Source organism: Homarus americanus, unplaced genomic scaffold (genome assembly GCF_018991925.1).
Source record: "Homarus americanus isolate GMGI-L3 unplaced genomic scaffold, GMGI_Hamer_2.0 scaffold50216, whole genome shotgun sequence".
NCBI classification, from domain to species: Eukaryota; Metazoa; Arthropoda; class Malacostraca; order Decapoda; family Nephropidae; genus Homarus; species Homarus americanus.
The window spans coordinates 87,611-108,423 of record NW_024739318.1 but is presented as its reverse complement, the minus strand read 5'-3'; the positions used below and the strand labels follow the sequence as shown (position 1 = coordinate 108,423).

At 40.5% G+C, this 20,813-nt stretch overlaps 1 protein-coding gene across 1 annotated transcript in view; it reads left to right on the top strand.

Annotated features, from left to right (window-relative positions):
- The window catches only part of LOC121874514 (glutamate receptor 4-like), a 151,691-nt gene extending 141,244 nt beyond the window's left edge, over window positions 1-10,447 (top strand). The window contains exons 9-11 of the mRNA XM_042378667.1: window positions 6,444-6,550; window positions 6,754-6,914; window positions 10,323-10,447. Of these exons, the coding sequence (XP_042234601.1) occupies window positions 6,444-6,550; window positions 6,754-6,914; window positions 10,323-10,447 (393 nt within the window). The remainder of the gene's footprint in view (window positions 1-6,443; window positions 6,551-6,753; window positions 6,915-10,322) is intronic.
- The last annotated feature ends 10,366 nt before the right edge of the window (window positions 10,448-20,813 follow it).

Here is a 20,813-nt window from a genome sequence, read left to right as displayed (position 1 = left end):
TGTTATTACAAGTGGCAGTCGTGTAGTAAGTCTTATCGAGTGTAGGGAAGAATCCGGATCTGTTTAATGCCGTACCCTCGCTCCAGAGTAGGCTGTTCCATAGTCACTAGTTTAGGGTGAAGTGATATCTTGGGACGCCCCGCTCTACCAGGACCCAATAATTATAAAGTCTCAATTATTGTTCTTCTCATTATCCCATTCGGGGTCAATAATTCAAGTATCAAAGGGTTGTTTATCCGGATCTTTATATTAATGCCGTAATACGCCCTTCCTGTTTCAAGTCTCTTTTCAAGTCTCTTATCCTTATTTAAGGATCTTATCAGAAGAACAATATTCATAAGTGTAATTTCCCTAGGTATAACTTGGGTAGTTTCCGGGACTTTCTGGTTATCCACTGCCGTGATATTTTCTAGGTTAATCCACTTATCTTATCTTTTTGACCATTAGTCAATTTATCTAGTTTTTCTTAACAATGGCCACCTCAGGTTTTGATCTCCAGGATTTTATTGAAAATCCTTCCGTAGCTAAATTACGTGTTAATATCCTGAGGAAAGAATGGAAAGAAATAGCCAACTATTACAATATCCCATATTCACAGCAACTGACTAAGGAAATGTTAAAAAATCAGGTAATTGAAATGTTGGTTCAACAAGAAGTTTTAAAAGAATCCGCTGTTGACCGATTAACGCCCATGTCCAAGAAACTTCAACCACTATCCACCACCCCTCCTCACTCAGAAGTTGCCTCAGGTCTGGCTAGCCCTCAAGAAAAAACACAAAGAATAGACGCCTTAGAACTAGAACGAGCTATGTTCGAGTTCCAAATCAAAATGAAAGAACTCCAGTTGGAGCATGAATTGGAACAGGCCAAGTTGGAGCATGAGGAAAGGTTGGAACAGGCCAAGTTGGAGCAAAAGTTGGAGCATGAGGGAAGGTTGGAACAGGCCAAGTTGGAGCAGGAGGTTAGACTGAAAGAACTACAGGTGAAAGAGAAAGAAGTCACCTTAACATCGGAGTTTAAATCAAAAGAAGTGGCATTAAAAGAGAGTCTAGCTGCTTTTAACCCTGCTAATGCTTCTTCCCTTGTTCCCGAGTTTGATGAATCTGATATGGACGGGTCATTTAGGACTTTTGAGAAAATAGCCGGGAAGAATGAGTGGTCTAAGGACCAGTGGGTGTCAGTGTTAGTTCCTAAATTATATGGTAAGGCTCATAGAGTTTATAACTGTTTAGACCAGACTGATGACTATGATAACGTAAAAAAAATAATCTCAGCATTTATAACTCCATTTGGTTTTTTTCAATATTTGGTTATGGCGTTTGGCTTTTATAATGCTCCGGCCACATTCCAGAGGACAATCAATTACCTGATTCAGGACCTAGATGGGAGGTTCGCCTACCTGGATGACCTGGTGGTGGTGTCGGACAGCTGGGACGAACATCTGGTGCGTTTGGAGATACTGTTCGCACGACTGCAAGAGACTGGATTCACCATAAACCTGGCTAAATCTGCTTTTGGCCGGGCCTCAGTGACTTACCTGGGACATATCGTTGGGCATGGTATGGTGAGACCCAAGGGCGCAAACGTGAAAGCCATCTTGTCCTTCCCCACTCCAAGGACGAGGAAGGAACTCATGCGCTTCCTGGGGATGTGCGCCTACTACCGTCGGTTCTGCAGTAACTTCTCCAGCGTGGCCAGACCCCTCACAGACCTTACCAGTTCTGCGGTCCCTTACATCTGGAACCAGAGGTGCAACCAGTCTTTCCACCGCCTCAAAGCCTTCCTTGCCTCCAAGCCTGTAGTCCACCCCCCTGACTACACCTTGCCCTTCCATCTGCAAATCGACGCTAGTGGTGTCGGAGTGGGGGCTGTGCTCCTACAACCCGACCCAACCACTGATGTCCTTCACCATGTGGCAGACTACTCCGCCAAGTTGAAAAAACATCAGACCAACTACTCTACCATAGAGAAGGTGGCCCTGGCTCTGGTGTTGGCAATAAAGAAGTTTGAATGTTACCTCCAATCTTGCCCACAAACAACCCTAGTCTTCACAGACCATAACCCGCTCACGTTCATCCAAACCAACAAGACCTCCAACCAGCGAATCCTCCGCTGGGTTCTCCTCACCCAGCCCTATAATCTACAAGTCGGGCACATAAAGGGCGTGGACAACCTGATTGCGGACTCCTTATCCCGAGCTCCAGTGGAAATGCAGCAGCTACTCTCCAGATGCACCAGGTGATCACCACCTTCGCGCCCGCGCTACGGAGGTCTTTGGAGGGGGGGGGTGTGTTACGGACCACGCCATCTATTTTCATGATCTACCTACCCAGCACCACGAGCAACGCCATCTAGGGACGAAAACCGAGTATGACTAGTCTTAGTCACCACTCCTGGTTTCCCTTCTCTATATCCTGGTTGTTGCGTCACCTCCTCCAAGTCTTCCTCATCAGCTCCGGATCGAGGAGAGTTCAGTTCACTCTGGGAAGTGACCACACTAGGATCACCTATCCTGGAAACCTACGGCACAGTGACTACCTACCATCTTCTTCAATACTCAGCCTTACTCGTCAGCCATCTCAGCACTGCACTTGAGTATTTTGTAATCTTATATTGCCTCCCCGCCTCCACCTTGCTTCAGATTGTTGTATGTTGTGTAAATATGTATATACTGTTAAGCCAATGTTGCGTATGTTTAGGTTAAGTATGGTTAAGGGTAAATTATAGAAAGCTGAATATTTTGTTAAGGAATTTATGGTACTTTATTATACACCACAAAAACTCGCATCCTTTGTGTACCCTTTTATAGTCCGATTGTCTTTGTTTTTTTTATTTTTGTTGCCTGTTGGGATCTGGGTAGACTTTAAACTATATTCTAAATCCCCAACTCGCAACAGAATAAACTCATGGAATTGCTTACAAAAGCATCAATCTTTGGCCCTACACGGTACTACATGTACTCCATTGAGTGGCAGAAACGAGGTCTACCACATGCCCATGTCTTGATCTGGCTGAAAGAAAAACTTCGACCGAAAATGATTGACAACTGCATACGAGCAGAGTTTCCTGGTCCAGAAGAAGAAACAGATCTCTATGAGATCATCTAGAAGCAAATGATTCATGGGCCATGTGGACCATTCAACAGACTCTCCATGCATGAAAGATGGACAAGGCACCAAAAACTTCCCAAAAGACCTGATAAAGGATACTCAGAGCGGAGAAGATGGCTATCCTTAGTACAGGAGAAGAGCGCCAGGCGATGGAGGTTTTACAGCAGTGTTGCGACCTGGAACAGACAGGGAAATAACAGTAGACAACAAATGGGTGGTCCCCTACAATCCTCTTTTGAGCAAAGCATTCAATGCGCACATCAATGTGGAGTTCTTCAATTCAGTCAAGTCCATCAAGTATGTCTGCAAATACGTCAACAAAGACTCTGACCAAGCTATCTTTGCATTGTAAAAGGATGGAAATCATGGTGCGGTGACACAGTTTCAGCAGGGCCGTAATATCTGCAGCAATGAAGCCCGATGGAGAATTTTTAGTTTTCCCATACACGAACGATGTCCACCAGTAGTTCATCTGGCTGTTCGCCTGAGAAATGGACAAAAAGTATACTTCACAGAAGAGTCCCTCCAAAATCAAATGGCAAATCTTGCTGATACGACCCTCACTGCATTCTTCAGGCTTTCTCGGGAAGATGAGTTTGCTCAAATCCTCCTGTATGTTGACGTACCCAAGTTCTACATATGGCAGGTTTCAATGAAAAAGTTCCCGAGAAGAGCTCAAGGCTCCGATGTTGAAGGATATCCAGGGATAAAGTCAGGCAATGCTTTGGGACGTGTCTACACGGTTCACCCCAACAACTTTGAATGCTACTGTTTGAGACTACTTTTGCACCACATCCGTGGCCCAACATCATATGCAGCATTCAAGACAGTGAATGGACAGGTTTGCAGAACCTATTAGGAAGCGTGCAATCTCCTTGGCTTACTGGAAGATGATGGTCACTGAAATGACACATTAGAAGAGGTAGCAGCAACTCATTCGCCAATGAGAATGAGGAATCTGTTTGCCATCATGATTGCTATATGTGGACTTTTCAACCCAAGCAAGCTCTGGGAAAACAACCAGGAAATCTTTCAGAGGATCTGCATCATCAAGCAAGAAGAGAACATCCTGGTCAAGAGATTGAGTTTATCGATGACATGTTCAACACGGCTCTGATCATGCTGCAAGATAAAGTGATGGATCAATGCAGAAAAACCGAGAAAAACCATGAAGCTGCAAACAGGGAGTTGCTCAGAGAGACACACTACTCAGTTGAAGTTCTGGTGAATTTTGTTGAAAAAAATGAGCCTAATCTGGTGCCTGATCAAGCAAATGTTTATGAACAGATCTTGCAAGCGATACAAGCGGAGCAGAAAGGTATGATCTTTCTCGATGCACCTGGCGGGACAGGAAAAACATTCCTGATCAACCTTTTGTTGGCCAAAGTACGTCATCAGGGGTAAATTGCTCTTGCTGTGGCATCCTCAGGCATTGCCGCAACACTACTAGAAGGAGGACGTACTGCACACTCAACTTTTAAACTGCCTCTCAACCTCGCTCATAATGAGAATCCAGTGTGCAACATCAAAAGAGGATCGGCAAAAGAAAAACTCTTAGTAAAATGCAGCCTCATAGTCTGGGATGAATGCACTATGTCTCACAAGTTAGCGTTTGAAGCATTGGACAGGACCTTGAAAGACATACGAGAAAATGACCAGCTCATGGGTGCCATTACAATGGTCATTGCTGCAGACTTTCGCCAGACCGTACATGGCATACCTCGAAGCACTCCAGCTGATGAACTGAATGCGTGCCTCAAGGCATCATACCCTTGGAATAGTGTTCATACACTCACCCTATCCACAAACATGAGAGTACATCTACAAGGAGATCAGGATGCTGGACGGTTTGCAAACCTTCTACTACAGATTGGGAATGGAACTTTCCCTGTTGATTCAGAAGGACAAATAATCATTCTTCAAGGATGTGGAAATGTTGTAAAGTCCTCAACTGAGCTCACTAACATGGTCTACGCAAACATTATCCACCACTACAAGGATCACAAGTGGCTGCGTGAACGCGCAATTCTGGCACCAAAGAATGAAACAGTGACTGAAATCATCATGACTCTACTCAGACAGCTTCCAGGCATTGAAACATTCATTCAAGTCTGTTGATACAGTAATCGACCAGGACCAAGCAGTCCAGTACCCTGTAGAATTCCTTAATTTTTTGGAGCCCGCTGGAATGCTTCCTCACCACCTCACTCTTAAGATTGGAACTCCTATAATGCTCTTCAGAAATCTTGAACCACCAAGGTTCTGCAATGGCACATGACTGGTGGTGAAGAACATGATGCCACATGCACTGGAAGCTACAATACTTACAGGAAAAGCTAAAGGAGAGGACGTGTTTATACCAAGGATATCTCTCATCACCACTGACCTGCCATTTGAGTTCAAGCGACTTCAGTTCCCGGTTAAATTGAGCTTTGCCATGACCATCTAGAAAAGCCAGGGACAGTCCCTAAAGATGGTTGGCCTAAACCTAGTGTTTCCTTGCTTTTCTCATGGACAGTTCTATGTTGGATGCTCCAGAGTGGGAACTGGCAAAATTCTGTACATACTTGCTCCTAATGGCAAAACCAAAAATGTGGTCTACCCTAATGCACTACAGTGAGACAATGTGGAGCCTCCCGGAGGGTGGCGTCCTGCCGCGGCCTAGCGAAAGAGCCGCCCGGAGGGCGGCGTTTCTGCTGGTGAGTTAATGTAATGTTAATATCAAGTTATGTTCTTATGTTATGAGTTAATGTAATGTTAATACCATGTTATGTTCTTAAATTATGTGTTGGTGTAACGTTAATACATAATGTTCTTTTGTTTTGTATTAATGTAATGTTAATATCATATTATGTTCTCAAATTACATGTTGATGTATTGTTATTACCATGTTATGTTCTCATGCTATGTGTTAATGTAATTTAATACGATGCTATGTTCTTATGCAACGTTATAATGTTATGTTAATACCATGTTTTGTTCTTATATTATGTGTTGATATACTGTACTTGCTATGAGTAGGGTTTTCTACTAAGTAGAAACATTCACATATGTTAGCCAGCACATACTTAAGGGTAGACATTACTCGAATATCAAAAACTTTTCGTCTTTCTCTGCAAACATCACCTATAATTTGAGAAACTATTACATTCAGTCATGAATTCGTAAACTGATAAAACCATTAGATTCATTTCATAATTTAACGGCACCGAAGATTCTATTAAGAGGAAAATATGTTATAGTAGTTAAATTTTACTTTCATGGGAATTATGAGATAAAATTCGTGGATAAATCGGGATTATTTATTAAATTTCTTCCTTCATGTTGTTTCAGAAAGGAGAATGTAACCTGTACTCAATGTCTCGCGGTTTCCTGGGTCCAACCAGCCTCAGTCTGGGCTTCCCCAAGGGCTCGGCTCTCAAGGCAAAAGTGGATAACGTGTGAGTTTTTGTTGCTGCATCTTATGTAACCATAGTATGACATCTCGTCATTCCATCCCATGCATAAAGTCCACAATGTAAATGTCCCACTTCTCTTAGGTGCCATAATAAGAACTGTTTTCAATTGTTGTTTATACTGTTTGTTTTACTTCCATTTGCCCATGTTGTAACTAAACGAGCTTATTTATTCTATCTCACTCCAGCATCATCAGACTAAAGGAATCTGGCATACTAGATCGGCTGGCGCTTCAGAGAATGTTTAACGCCACGGAGTGTCAGAGGTCTAGTCGAACTGTCGACAAAACTGAATTGCGCGCTCTCGGAATCGGCGACTTCTACGGTGTGTTCTGTCTCTATGCTGCAGGTCAGTGCGCTTCTACGGTGTGTTCTGTCTCTATGCGGCAGATTTGAAGGTTTCTACGAGGTGTTATATTGGTGAACTAAAAATCCAAGGGTTTCTCCAATATTGTATGTCTTGATGATGCAAGTAGTACTTACTTGTACCATCAAGACATAGGGTATCGTTTTCCTTTGTTACATATCCTATGATGCTTATGAGTGCGTTTTTTCAAGCTAAAAATCCCGCATGTTGTATGCAAGACCACTTCTATGTTGAAGGCCATGCGAGTTGTATGGGCTTATCTTCATGGAGAGGGCCGATGCCAGAGTTCATCTTATTTATCAATATATTGACATAAGGCTTTACTTTCTGACAATATTCATTGTTTGCTATCCGATACAGCACAAAGTCTTATTGATAATCGACGACAAATGTATTACCTAGTACTTTTCTTTTCTTTTTTTCTTAGTAATTAGAACAATGTATGAACCATGCACATACATTGAACTGAAAGCCAATACCTAGTTCCTGCTCTAAATATCTATAACAAGATATCTTTGTTCTTATAGAGTCTACAACTATCTACAAGTGGCCATATGCATGGCTACAGTGTGTTGTGGGACATACTTGTCGGGGTTATTAAAATGCTCCACAAAATGAAAACACAGGGGAAGATAAACGGGGAACGGGAATATACACAATACACTAGAAACTGCTATATTTTTTTAAGTATTAAACATATTTACACTAAAAACACAGAAAGGTGAAAGTGAAAGTACATTAACCATAACTGAGAAACAACACCAGGGACAAAAAGACAAGATTCTAATCTTACAATTAGCACATGGACTAAGTGTTAACTATCACACTGTACATTATAATTATAATCCTAATCCATATACACAAATTAAACTTAGTTGTGTGATGACCACTCAGTAGCACAAACACAAAACCCTCAGAGACACCGGATACGCGTACACAGCGCAACGCAGAGCCGGTCAGAACAGCTCGTCAGCAAGCCAAGGTAGAGAATGGGTGACAGCTACTGGTAGACCTACCAACTAACCTCACAGAGTTGTCAGGCTGTTTATTAATCACTCCAAGGATGTAAACATTGACACAAATAACATATTATTTACAATACAACAATATACTATATAATTTACAACAATACATATTACAAACAAACATAATATAACATAACACATGCAAGACGAAAAAGAATAAACATAAACCATAATTCATTCCTTGAACGAGCTGACTACCTAGTTCCCAACACAAGTGGTACAACATGATGGTGGTGACAAAGTATGCCTCGTGATACATAAAAGGATATGTGTGTGTGATCAACAGAAGACGGCCAAGGATAAACACAGCTGTGAGTGCTCTCTCCCAAATTTGGGATGTTTTCAAGCCAATGGTAAATAAGTACCATCAAGCTACTTTGGTGTTAGGAACTTAGCTGTTTACTACACGAAAATAACTGCTTGGGGTCCCATCACTCCTGGCTGGGTGTTGTGGGATGTCAATATTGCCTCATGGAAAGTGAATTATTGCTTAAGAATTTTAATGGATTGAATTGAATTGAAACAGTTTATTCAGCCAGAAAAAACACAGATACAGAGTGGATAATAATAATATTAACATGGCTGAACCAGTTGAGAGCCTGAGCTCTCCTGTAGGCACCTGATATATACTATACATTAATCTCAAGGAAGTATTATGTAACATTTAGTAACATCTTGAATAGTACAATAGCATGGTGATAATAAGAACATCTCCAAATGTTACCACGGTTATCACTTCAATATTTATTGATTTCATTTTTATTTTTATTATAAATATATACATAATTTACAATGGAAATGAAAAAACATAAATATAATGGGGAGGAAGTGAAACATGGGCTGTACATTATTAAGGTTGAAAAAGAGGACAGAGCTGTCAGGATTATGTCTAGTTGGCAAATATATTTATTGCAATGGTACATGATAATTTCAATAAAACGGTTTTGATGGCACAATAAGAGCAGGTATATATAGTAGGTATTACAAGAAATAGCAATACTTAGACAATAGATATTATTTAAGAGATGATTTAAAGGAAGGGAGCGTAGTCTTTGCTGGGATGGGTGGGGGGTAAGTTGTTCCACACCTTCACACCATGATATTTTATGGAGGTCTGGGACTACGAGGAGCGCATGGGGGGTGGTCTTAGTAGCTCTGGGTGCTTTAAGTTGTATCTCTGGAAAAAGTTATTGTCAATCAAGAGATTGATAAATTTGTAAACAAAGAGGACACAGCAGTAGGACTTAATATCTGCGAATTTTAACATTTTCAATTTTTCAAATTTTTCGTTTGTGTGATCTGGTTTTTTTTTTCAAGTAGGTCATTGTCCGTACAACTGTCTTTTGTGCAGTAACCAGGGATTGTGTTTTTGAAGAGCCACCCCCATAGTGTGTAACAGTGTATCAGGTGTTGGTAAACAAGATCATGATAAATTTCTTTCATTGATGTGAGAGTGAGTGACTGTCGAGTGTGATACATGATACTGCACTGTAGTGGCGGCTCGTGACTCTAATTCGTCGGGGTGCTGCTTCAAAACATTTTTAAGAATTGTTTTGATATTGTGTAAGACACAATGGTAAAAAAAAACCATTTAACATTAACAGATAATTACTCCAGTCTAGCTTGATCCAAATTTATTTAAAAATAAAATCCATTCTTCTTGCTTTCTTTTGAGCGAAAAGGTCAACAACTTTCTCATTGATGTTTGGGTGACTGTTAAAGAATTTTTTCTCCGTTGAAATCATTGCAAGTGCATTTAGCCTTTCCTGATTCATAGTGCTCCTCAGAAAAGTTTTTATTCTTTTTAATGTTGAAAAGCAGCGTTCAGGCTCGGATGAAGTCATAGGAATTGTCAAGAGGACTTTTATCAGTTTCGTAATCTCACTAAGAACACCATCTAAATTATTTTCCAAGATAAATTTCTGCAGGTTAATTAACCTGCAATATTCATGCATATCGGACCTACTGTAGAATACTCTAAATTCAGTTTCAAATTTTTCTTTGTCAATCATGGGATATGCTTCAGTGGTCAATCCTATCTCTTCTGCAGGCAGTTTATTCTTAAAACTAGTGAAGCTTTTCTTGTGGAATAATTTAGCAGCTACTAATTGTTTAGTGAAAGAATATCTCTCCACTATATCAACACATATGCAGTCACATACTTCCTTTGCTTCAGCCATGAGCGTCTTTGAAGGATTCTCACAGTACTTCGAGTTTCTTATTTCTAAAATAGCAGTTTTGAAATTTTTTATATATTCATGTACTTTAAATACATCAATTTCTCGAGACTGCATTTGGTTGTAAATTACTTCAACATGAGGCATGATCTGATGAAAAAGCTCCAACCAGAACATGAATTTTTCAGGTAGTGCAAAATTCCTGTTGCTTCTGAAATGGTTCGATCTCCATTTACCGTCGACTGGATTTCAGCAAGGAAGCTTTTTAAAGGTTGCAAATTTTCATGAACTTTGTTCACGGTCCATATGTTAAAGTTCCACCTTGTAGAGGATGGGCGCGGAATGCTGACGTTTATATGCTTATTGAGAATGGATACACGTTGTGGTGATCTTGAGAAAAATGTTGGTATAGCCAAAACGTTAGAGGAAAATATTCTTGAGTTCCGATTAATACTTGCTGCATTTCTCATTATCAGATTCAGTTGGTGCGCATAACAGTGACATCTGCACCTTCAAATGTCTGAGCTATCAGTTTTTGTCTATTTCCTTGAAGGATTATATCTAACTGCTCTAGAATACATTTTGAAATGCCATCTGCGGTTTGATTTTCTGGAATAAAGAATCCCCAAAAAAGCTCAAATATTTCTTCATTCAGCACGTACCGTAGAACAATTACCATTTGAGTGTGTTCTGAAACATCTGTTGTGTCATCAGCCATGACAGCTACAAATGAAGCTTCTTTAATCTCTTTCTTTATCTCATCATGGTATATCTGCAGCAGGCAGTCAAGTATCTCATTCTGAATAGTCTTAGAAACACCTGTGAAGACTGTACTTGTTTCTAAATGGTATTTTAAATCTGAGTCTAATTTAGATGCAAAATTTATTAATCCCCTAAATACACCTGGATTTACTGAATCATCTTTTTCATCATGTCCACGTAAAGGAATTTCAAAGTTTCCACAAAATGTAATGCAGTCTATTATCTTGGATAAAATTTCACGGTTCTTGGTAACCTTCCTGTTATGCTCATTGATCGAAAGTCTATAGGCTTCACTAAGTTTTTCTTTAATATTTACGCTTCCTAAAAGTGATAGTGAAACCACGCTTTCAATATGATTCTTTGACTTTTCATGTTTTTCAGTTTTTCTTTCATTTTGTTTATATTTCTAAAGCCGTCTTTTGTCCAAGTTACATCACTTCCAATTCCAAACAACACACACGGAAAACAAAATAATGTATTTTTTACTTCACAACCACAGAGCCAACTTCTCCTTTAGTACCATTCTGAATGAAAGCTACGAATATACCTCTTACTGTTGCTTATTCCTGGCTGAGATATTTGAATATCAGGTGATGGAAGGCCTCTTGTCATAATAGCAACTTTCTCATGAAGAGACAACTGTGAAAATTTAAGTTGTTGAAGTTCATTCACTGTCACATAATTTGTTTCTTGGGAAAACAAGGAGGCCATGTTTAATTAATTCAAATTCTTCTACACAATAAAGTTTCTGGAAAAAACAATGAATACAAAATGTAGTCTCTATGAGTATGAATCATACGCTTCATCCTTGTGTGGTGCTTACGCGCCATCTGCTATATCAAGAGTATTTGAATGTGATAAATTGTAGATGATGTGATATCAAACAGTATGATATCACATCATCTACAATTTATCACATTCAAATACTCTTGATATAGCAGACGGCGCGTAAGCACCACACAGGATGATGCGTAAACACTACCTCCCACACTATAACCAGATCGGCACTGCGTGAGACACAGTGCTCGCCCTCTGTTGCCTCCAGGACATGCGCGCATGCGTGCGACAAAGCAAACTCCCGCTTTTGGAACTGTCGAGTAAGACAGTTACACATACAGAGATTTTTGTTGTTTTCTCGGAATTAGAGGATGTCCATTGACATTAGGTTTAAGGATTATTGATAATAGTTTTAAATATTTTGTACAAGTATAAATAAATAAACATATACAGTATGATATATTATATTATATAATACATATATATATATAGAGGGTGAAATAGGGGGTGCTGCAGTTCCACAGTGCGTACCGACGAGCCGCCACTGCTGCACTGTTTATTAACTTTATTGTGAATGGCTTGTATGTGGTTTCTCCAGTTAAGTTTCTCACCAACAATAACTCCGAGGAATTTAGTATTTGGTTCACGTTTGAGGACTGTATTACCAAGGTACAAGGGGTCCAAATCTGGGGGTAAGTTTTTCCTTCTGTGAAAGATCGTGTAGTGGGTCAATTCAGTGTTCCTAGGTCTCATCAAAGAATGGAGGTCTGAGTTGCTGGCATAGAGATTACTATCGTCTGCAAATAAGATGTATTTTATGAGTGTGCTGGCGTGGACTATGATTTTTTTATGTACAACAAAAACAGTACTGGACCGAGAATGGAACCTTGGGGTAGCCATACAATGTTAGCGAGGAGTCAGATTGGTGATTATTATAGCAGACATACTGCATCCGTTGACAGATATGACGTAAACCAATTGTGGGACAGGCCCCTAATGCCGTAATGTTCAAGCTTTGAAAGGAGGATGGTATGGTCGACAGTATCGAAGACTTCAGAGAGGTCTATGGGGCGGTAATTTTTGAAGACACCCTTATTCCCAGATTTTTTATATGCTGAGTGAACGTTAGCAATTTTCAATTTGTTCGCAAATTGAAGGAGGAGTTACAAATGTGTAGGAGAACAGGTAGTAATAAGTGGGCTACTTTCTTAATGTTGCTCATTGGTAAATTGTCTTCGCCTGCTGCTGCATCTTTGGACATTTTTATGATGGCCAGCAATTCATCTACTGTGACAGGGGATAAGAACAGCTCATTTTGCTGTCTGTTTTGCAGGTAGGCTCAAAATTCCTTATGGTGATCACGGATGCTCTCTTCAAGGTTTGTGCCAACATGAATAAAATATACATTGAAGTGGTTGGCAATAAGGGAGGGTTCCGTTACAACTGAATGATTTATCATGAAAGCTGAGTGTGGGGCCAAAGGCTGAGTGGTCCTGTTCTGAATAGAATTTATGACATTCCAGGTTTTATTACCGTCGCCTGATGCTGATTGGAGTTTATTTGTATAATAGCTACGTCTGACATTTCTAACTGCTTGAGTTACTCTATTTCTGATACTTCGGTAAGCATCACCGAAAGTAATGTGTCTTTTTGTAAATTTCCTTTGGAGTTTGAGTTTTTCTTTTATCATTATCTTAATTTCGCTTGTGATGTAGGGTTTGGAAATGGATACAGTTTTCACTGACTTAATCTCGAGCGGGAAGCATTTATCAAAGCAGCATTGAAGATGCAAAAGAAGTTGCAGCTGTTCACGTTAGGGTTGTTTTCAAAAAGGAGCATGTTGTCGGTGCAATAGTCTCAGTATATTATTGAGACTCTACTAGACATTTCAGGTCTTATGGCTGTTTTATACATGGCAAAAACTGGGAAGTGATCTGAGATATTGATATAAATAATTTCACTTGCAAGATTGTTAGGAGTGTTGTTAGTCCAGATATGATCTATCACAGTGGCAGAGGTGGCAGTTGCTCTAGTGGGTTTGGTTATAGTGTTGAAGAAGAGCTTAGAATGACAGGTAGCAAGAAGGTCTAATTTTAATAGAACAGGGTTGAAATATCCTGTAATGTTGCAAAATTTCCTCTCTGAATTTATGATAGAGATGAGCTCCGAAAATTTATCAAGAAAATTTCTTACATGAGTGTGGGGTCTTCTGTAGATTACTCCTACTAGGATATTTCGTGTGTCGTTAAGTAATTCAGTGAAAACACTCTCTATATACTCCTCCTGAGCCTTTAAATCATCTCTTACAGAAGTGTTATACTTGATATCAACATATAGGGCGACACCACCACTGTTTCGACGTATTAAACAAATGTTCAATATCGTTAGTGGGTTTGGTCTCACAGAACCCAAGTACATCAAAATTGTGGGCAATAGAAAATATACACTGATCTAAAAGGGTATCTGAAGGGGAATACTGCTGTTGTTATGGCTAGTCAAGGAGAAGGAATAAGGTAGTACAAGACTAGAACTAAACTCGGGAGAGTCAGGAAAGTAATAATTACAGTTGGGGTTGGTGTAACCCAGGGAATTTTGTAGAAAGGCATCAGGATCGATATGAGGGAGTATTGTGTCGACACCATGGGGAAAGGGGGTGTAACACAAACGATCTAGCACATCTATGGGAATGACACTAGCAACATCATTGTGGGAACATTGATACTGATTAAGAAACAGTAAAAACTCAGGGTCACTGAGGTGTGAAAAAGGAAGATCTAAGAAAGTTATAATAGTGGGCGGTAACGTACTCACTAGTGCTTCAACCAACAGAATTTAAATGACCGGTACTGTTGAGGGTGATTCCCAGATTGAGTGTGAGATCACTTGGTTTTGAGGGTTGCTTGTTTCCACCACACAGGGTAGCCATGTAGTACTCGAGTTGGCCGGCAGGGGGAGAACTCCTCAGGTGATAGCGACAGTGACTGAGTGAGAGTTGTGAACTCTTGGAATAATCTACCAGAAGGTGTTGTGATATACTGCCAGATTCTGGGGTCACTAAGTCTAAGGGGATGACTTAACTCTAATCTTAATTTCTAAGGGTAGCTGCCACCAGACCCCCTCTGGACAGTATATAGCTCGTTAGGTAGCGTGCAGAGTGGACTAGGCATTGGGTTAGGTTTTCCATTGACTAGATCGATAAGGGTAAAGAATGGTGAAACCATAACATGTCTTAATTGATTTATTCCTTATAAAACATACTGGTAAAAAACATATACATGAATTGGCCTTCCTCAGAAGAACAAAGGAAATGTGGTTACCCAGGTGGGCACCAGACTCTTACATTAATGGCGTGTCATCCACATACTTATTGCATAACAATCTGTGACCACCTTACCTCGGTCATCCCTTCTTACACTATCCCTTAACACATCAGACTGCTCCACCTGTATGGAATATAGCACCGTCGGTTATCATACATATTAGCACCATCTCAACACACATGTACACTCCATACCTGCAAGTATGGGACTCCTTGTGACTTTTAGGTATACACGACAGGCACCTCGTTCGCACACCACCCTCGGTGGGTAAAGACGAGGGCTTCACCTAGAGACATACCAGCACTATTTCTACGCCTGGTATTATAGGTCGCTCCAAGTGGCGACAGCAGAGTTTCTCAAGCTTTCCTGATTTGTGACTATTCATTTGGAGTGGTGCGCTGGAAATCCACAGGTTCACAGTGGATTGGCATAGCGAGGAGTAGTCACCACCTGTTGTGACGCTCAAAGGGATAATGGCGGCCGGGCGGCAAGGTACTCCCACAGCATGGAACCTGAGGTGACGGTAGAACGAGGAAGACTGAGAAATAATGCCTGACGGGCGGTTATCCCACCCCTTAACACATTCCTATTACACTTATATATCCGGCAAAGCTTCAAACTGTAATGACTTCTATTTATAAACCTTAATTATAGGGCGGGATATAGCCTGCTAGGACACTGACCTGAGGTGACGGTAGAACGAGGAAGACTGAGGGCATTGCCCCGCTGCTCCTCATCATGTAGGCCTACAGTTTCCAATCCTTAATTTTCACTTTTGTTTCTTTATGGTTCTCACCTGAACACTTTTCGGTATATTGTCAATCATGCCTTATAAACACATATTTTAATCCTAAATTACACACTAAGGTAAGGCCTTGGTTTGCTAGTTCTTGGGTAAATTCATGGGGTTATAATATCAACGTGGCATCAGAGGCGGGTACATGACGCGCCTTGAAACAAAGGCTGAATGTTCATGGCGGGGGTGTATCACCTTCACTTAAAACTGTAATGAGGGATCCTCCTCTCACACATTGCACTATTTGAACACAGACATAAGATTCTCTGATCACTGTACCTGTCGTGGGTATATGTCACGTGAGGATACGAGGTGTATTAAGTTCATACCGACGCATACAAGATATTTCCTTTCAAGTATAGTTTCTGGATCACTTCCAACACCTCACATAGTTCTGATACATTTATCCTTTTTCCAGATCATGGTTCTCATGTATTTTCATATGATATCTGTGGAAGTTATGTTCGCTACACGCTCACAGACGTAAATAGTATGACCTTCAAACCCTGATCCACACTTAGTCTTACGGTACACTAGTCCGGCTCAACTGGACTTTAACATTCATCTTATGCATACCCTGAGTTCTCATTAATGCTATGAATACATACACTTAATATGATATAACTGTACCTGGGTACAATACAACACATGGTCTAGGAACATTGAGTAGGTGAGTTGTCCTTTATCAATGTTTCCCGTTTTCTGAGGTGGATTTGAATGATATATAGCGTATTATGAATTAAATGGGATTATTAGGAATGACAATGATGTGCGCAGTACAGTGACGGCACCGAGTATGAGCTCTTTTAAGACCAGACTTGACCAACTCTGGAGCAGGTTCAGGTACATTCAGGAGCCGGTGTATGCCCAGTACTTGCCAACAGTGAGTAACAGAGAAGTGACCGATCGCCCAAGCGGCTAGCGAGCCGGGGGTGGTGAAGAGGACAAAAGTAAAAATGGTTGGTTCCCCCACACTGGGGAGGGGGGTTCTCGAGGGGCTTGGGGGATGTTTGGTACAGCGGGTGGGTGAGTGGGCCTGTGTCCAACTGTCCGATCCCTCACAACAAGGGTTTTATGACTGAACGTCACGTGTTTCCTTTGTTTCCTGGTCCATTTGATGTAGGTTGGCTTTAGTCGTATCTGGGCAGAGGTCCTCTTTGACGAAGATAGTGGTGCCTTTCAGCTTACTGCGTTGATAAAACACTTTGTCACGGTCAAAGGGGGATGAGAATTTTGTTATGATGTCGCGGGGGCGGGAGGAGTTGGATTTCCGGACGCGTTGAACACGGTAGAACTTTACTGCAGGAAGTTTAAAATGTTCTCGTGGGCATCTTCGGCAACTCCGCTAACCTGAGGTTGTTTCGCCGCCCTATGTCATCCACATAATCCACCCGATTTGCTGTTGTCGTTAGTTCCGTTTTAAGCTTGGAATTCTCCTCACTCAGCTGTTGAACTTGGGTCTTGAGTGTTCGGTTCTCTTTAGCTTCAACGTTCAAATTTGCTTGTAAGTCGCTTATTTCCTTTTGCTAGAATTACAAGCTTCTTTTACTCTCACTTAGCTGGTCAGTGAGACGCTGGTCAGCTTCTTCTAGCTTCCTGATGGTCTCCTTATTCATTTGTTGTGTGAAGTCCTGTATGAGAGTCCTTTGCATTTCCATTATCACATCAGTCAGCTGTTGTTTCGTGAAATTTGAATGTTTGATACTAGCAGCCAACTTAGACATATCGGAGCTAGTGAGGGCTGAGTAGCTGGCAGTAGGGAGGCGGTCAAGTTGTGTGGTCAGCTGGGGTGGCCTGGTGGGACGATGAGGGAAGGTAGACCGTGGGGTGGACAGGGCTCAGATTACAAACCATGGCACTGAGGGGAGCTTGGTGGGCCTACACCTCACGTGGTAGTCACAGATTCGCCAGTAAATTGACAAATATATCTACTTAGGGGGATCACAGATAGATATTGTACTGGTCATGACACTCACTAGTCACTCACAAATCAGATTTCCTAGAAATCAGACTGGGTACTCCTGGAAAGACCCTATTTTTCGACGAAAAACACGGAGCTCCCTCACACATGTCCCATCACCACACACACACACAAACACACACACAGAGTAAAGAGTTCGAGAAGAAAGTATTGGACGAAGTTCTTGAACTTAAGTTGAGTAGTGATGAGTCTAATGCGAATGATGAAAAACATGGGAAGTTACGAAGTGAGGAAATACAGCTACAGCAAGAGGAAGTGAACAAGAAAGGAATTCCTTAGAGAATGAGGGAGACAAGCTGGAAAGAGGAGGAAAGTTTGCAGGAAAGGAAGGAGGCAAGAGAGAAATATTGGCAAGACCTTGCACAGCACATTAGGGATAGTAAAAATCTCAAAGAAATATGGCAGGATATTAACAAAATTAGAGGAAAAAAATATTAATTTTATTAGTCATTCTCATCCAGAGGAAGAAGCCAATAAACTGGTAGACAAATGGGCTAAAGCTGCTAGTGTTGCCTCCCTGCCTAACAGGACAATAGAAGCATTAGATGAGTGACAAAATGAAAGAGGAAGATCTATTTCATCAGCTCTAAATATTTGTTATGCAACATGTATCGATATTATTCAAGATGAGTTATGGTGTGACTTATGAAATTTTGAACTGCTTAGTTGGTATGGAAAATAATCCATTATTAGATTTATTGAGTATGAGCTATACAGAGGTTAGATTACCAACAGAATGGAAGAAATCTATTGTCATTCCTGTCCTTAAGGCAACTGGTGGATACAGGTCAGTGTTTTTAACATCTTGTTTTCCAAGATGTCAGAGAGAGTATTGTTAAACAGGCTTCTACAGTACAGTAGATATTGTGGGGGATAATCTACTTGTAATTTTTTTGTTTTTTTTTGGGGGGGGAGGGAAAGGTACATCAGACTGTGTTATAAAATGTATGCCAAATGATGCAGTCAGATGTAGAGTTTTTGTTGATTTACAAGAAGCATCTGATAAAGCTCACAGTGAAGTAGTTATGAATGAACTGGCTGCTCTAGGGGTATCAGGGAAGTTGTTACACTGGATAGGTGACTAATTGCATGGAAGGAGAGTCAGGGAGCAAATTACGGAAAATACAATCAATAAAAGATAATTTAAAAATGAATGAAATATATGAGGAAAGTAAAACAATGAAACATTACCATCATGTTCTCATGAACACAAATTTTACATGTGGGAAAGATAGGAGCAGGTGGAAAGATTCAGTGTATATGAGGTTAAGATTAGGAGATAAATATTACTGGGAACTTGGAACTGAGACTAGTGAACAGGATAAAGAATGTAGAGTTTGTAGAACATCCAGATCTCATACCCTGCCACATTATAAACTGGAATGCCCATTGCTTAATGTATATTGAAATGCCCAGAAAACTAATGTCTCCAAGCAAATAGATTGGATGTTTAAAAATAGGAAAAGATACGAGATATTAAAGAAAAATTTAAATTTTTCATCTAGAATATAATTGTATGCACCATAATTGATCATGTGAGACATATCTGTATTAGGGATTTATGTGAGTCCTGAGAGGGACATTCCTGGACTGGGGTGGGGATGACTTATGTCACTTCATCCTTTTGAGGTGTATTTTTTTTGTATCTCAATAAACGTATCAATCAATCAATCAATCTGTGTCTGTGTGAGAATACAGACACACATTTTCACTTTCATTTGGTACACTTAACTTCTTATGAGTACATTGAGTTTTAGATTATTTCTGTCACTCATTTAACGGTCATACATTATTCTAGTTATTTATTAAAAAACGAAAACAAATAGAAGACAATAAATTTGCCTTCGAATGTCAATAAGATTTGTTAAGTCTCGGATATCAATATAATAATGAATTTGTCAAACACTAAAGCTTCATACCAAAATATTGATAAATATGATGAACTCTGGCACCAGCCCTCGCGAGGAAGACAGCTCCGTACCACTACCATGCCTTCAACTTACAAGTTGTCTTACACCACGACCCTTATAATGTACTGTACCATCCCCATCAAGACATACCACCACCATCATGATGTACCAAGAACTTCAGGACACCACCACTAACATTACATACCACAGCAATTATGACACAACCAATCACTATCATATAACACCATTACGATGTACCATCACCATCATGAGATATCACCATTGTGACACACCACCAATATTATGACACACTACTATCATTATGGCATATCTAATATACTATAGGACTAGACGTGTGTCTGTTTGTGTGTCTGTTCTGGGCAGCCGAAACGGCACAATCGTTTTTCATCAAACTTGGCGGAAAAATCGCAAAAAAAATCGTAGAGTAGAACAAACCTGGTCCCATGTCGATGGTTTCTTTAGGAAGGCATTAATTAACCATTTTATTTATGCTGGCAAAAGATGTTGCTGTACTCTGTCAGCCAGCCGGACGATTGCAGTTAGTTATCGTACGGCTCTTAGCCTACTTTTTTTTAATGTTGTTTGGATTAGTAAAGGAAGGAAGATGAATAAATAGAAGAATAAAAGAAGGGGAAACAGAAAATAGTTAGAGATAACAGGTGGGGGGAGCTGAGTTTCATCATGCGTCTGGATGTGCAGTTTCAACGTTACCAGACGACCTTACAGCTACAGTGTATACTTATTCCTGTGGCTGACTGTACATGGAAAAGGAGGAGAAGAGATAAAAAGATAATAACAGGAATGCATGGAGAAGATGACTACAATAGACACAGGGTGAATATAGACAGTGAAACAGACAGGAGGTTGACAAAAATAGACAGATTCATACATGCACAAATAGACAATATGGCAACTAACATGACAGACAGACAGCTGACTGACTGGTTCACATTAGACAAACAGGCAGACACACGCCAACAACGGATAAGACAGACAGATTTGACGACACAAAGAGTACAGACGGGCTTACATTCAAACACCACGCAGACGAACAGACAGTTGGGATGGCAATAGACAGGACGGATAGACTTGAGACAGATTAGAAGGCATTT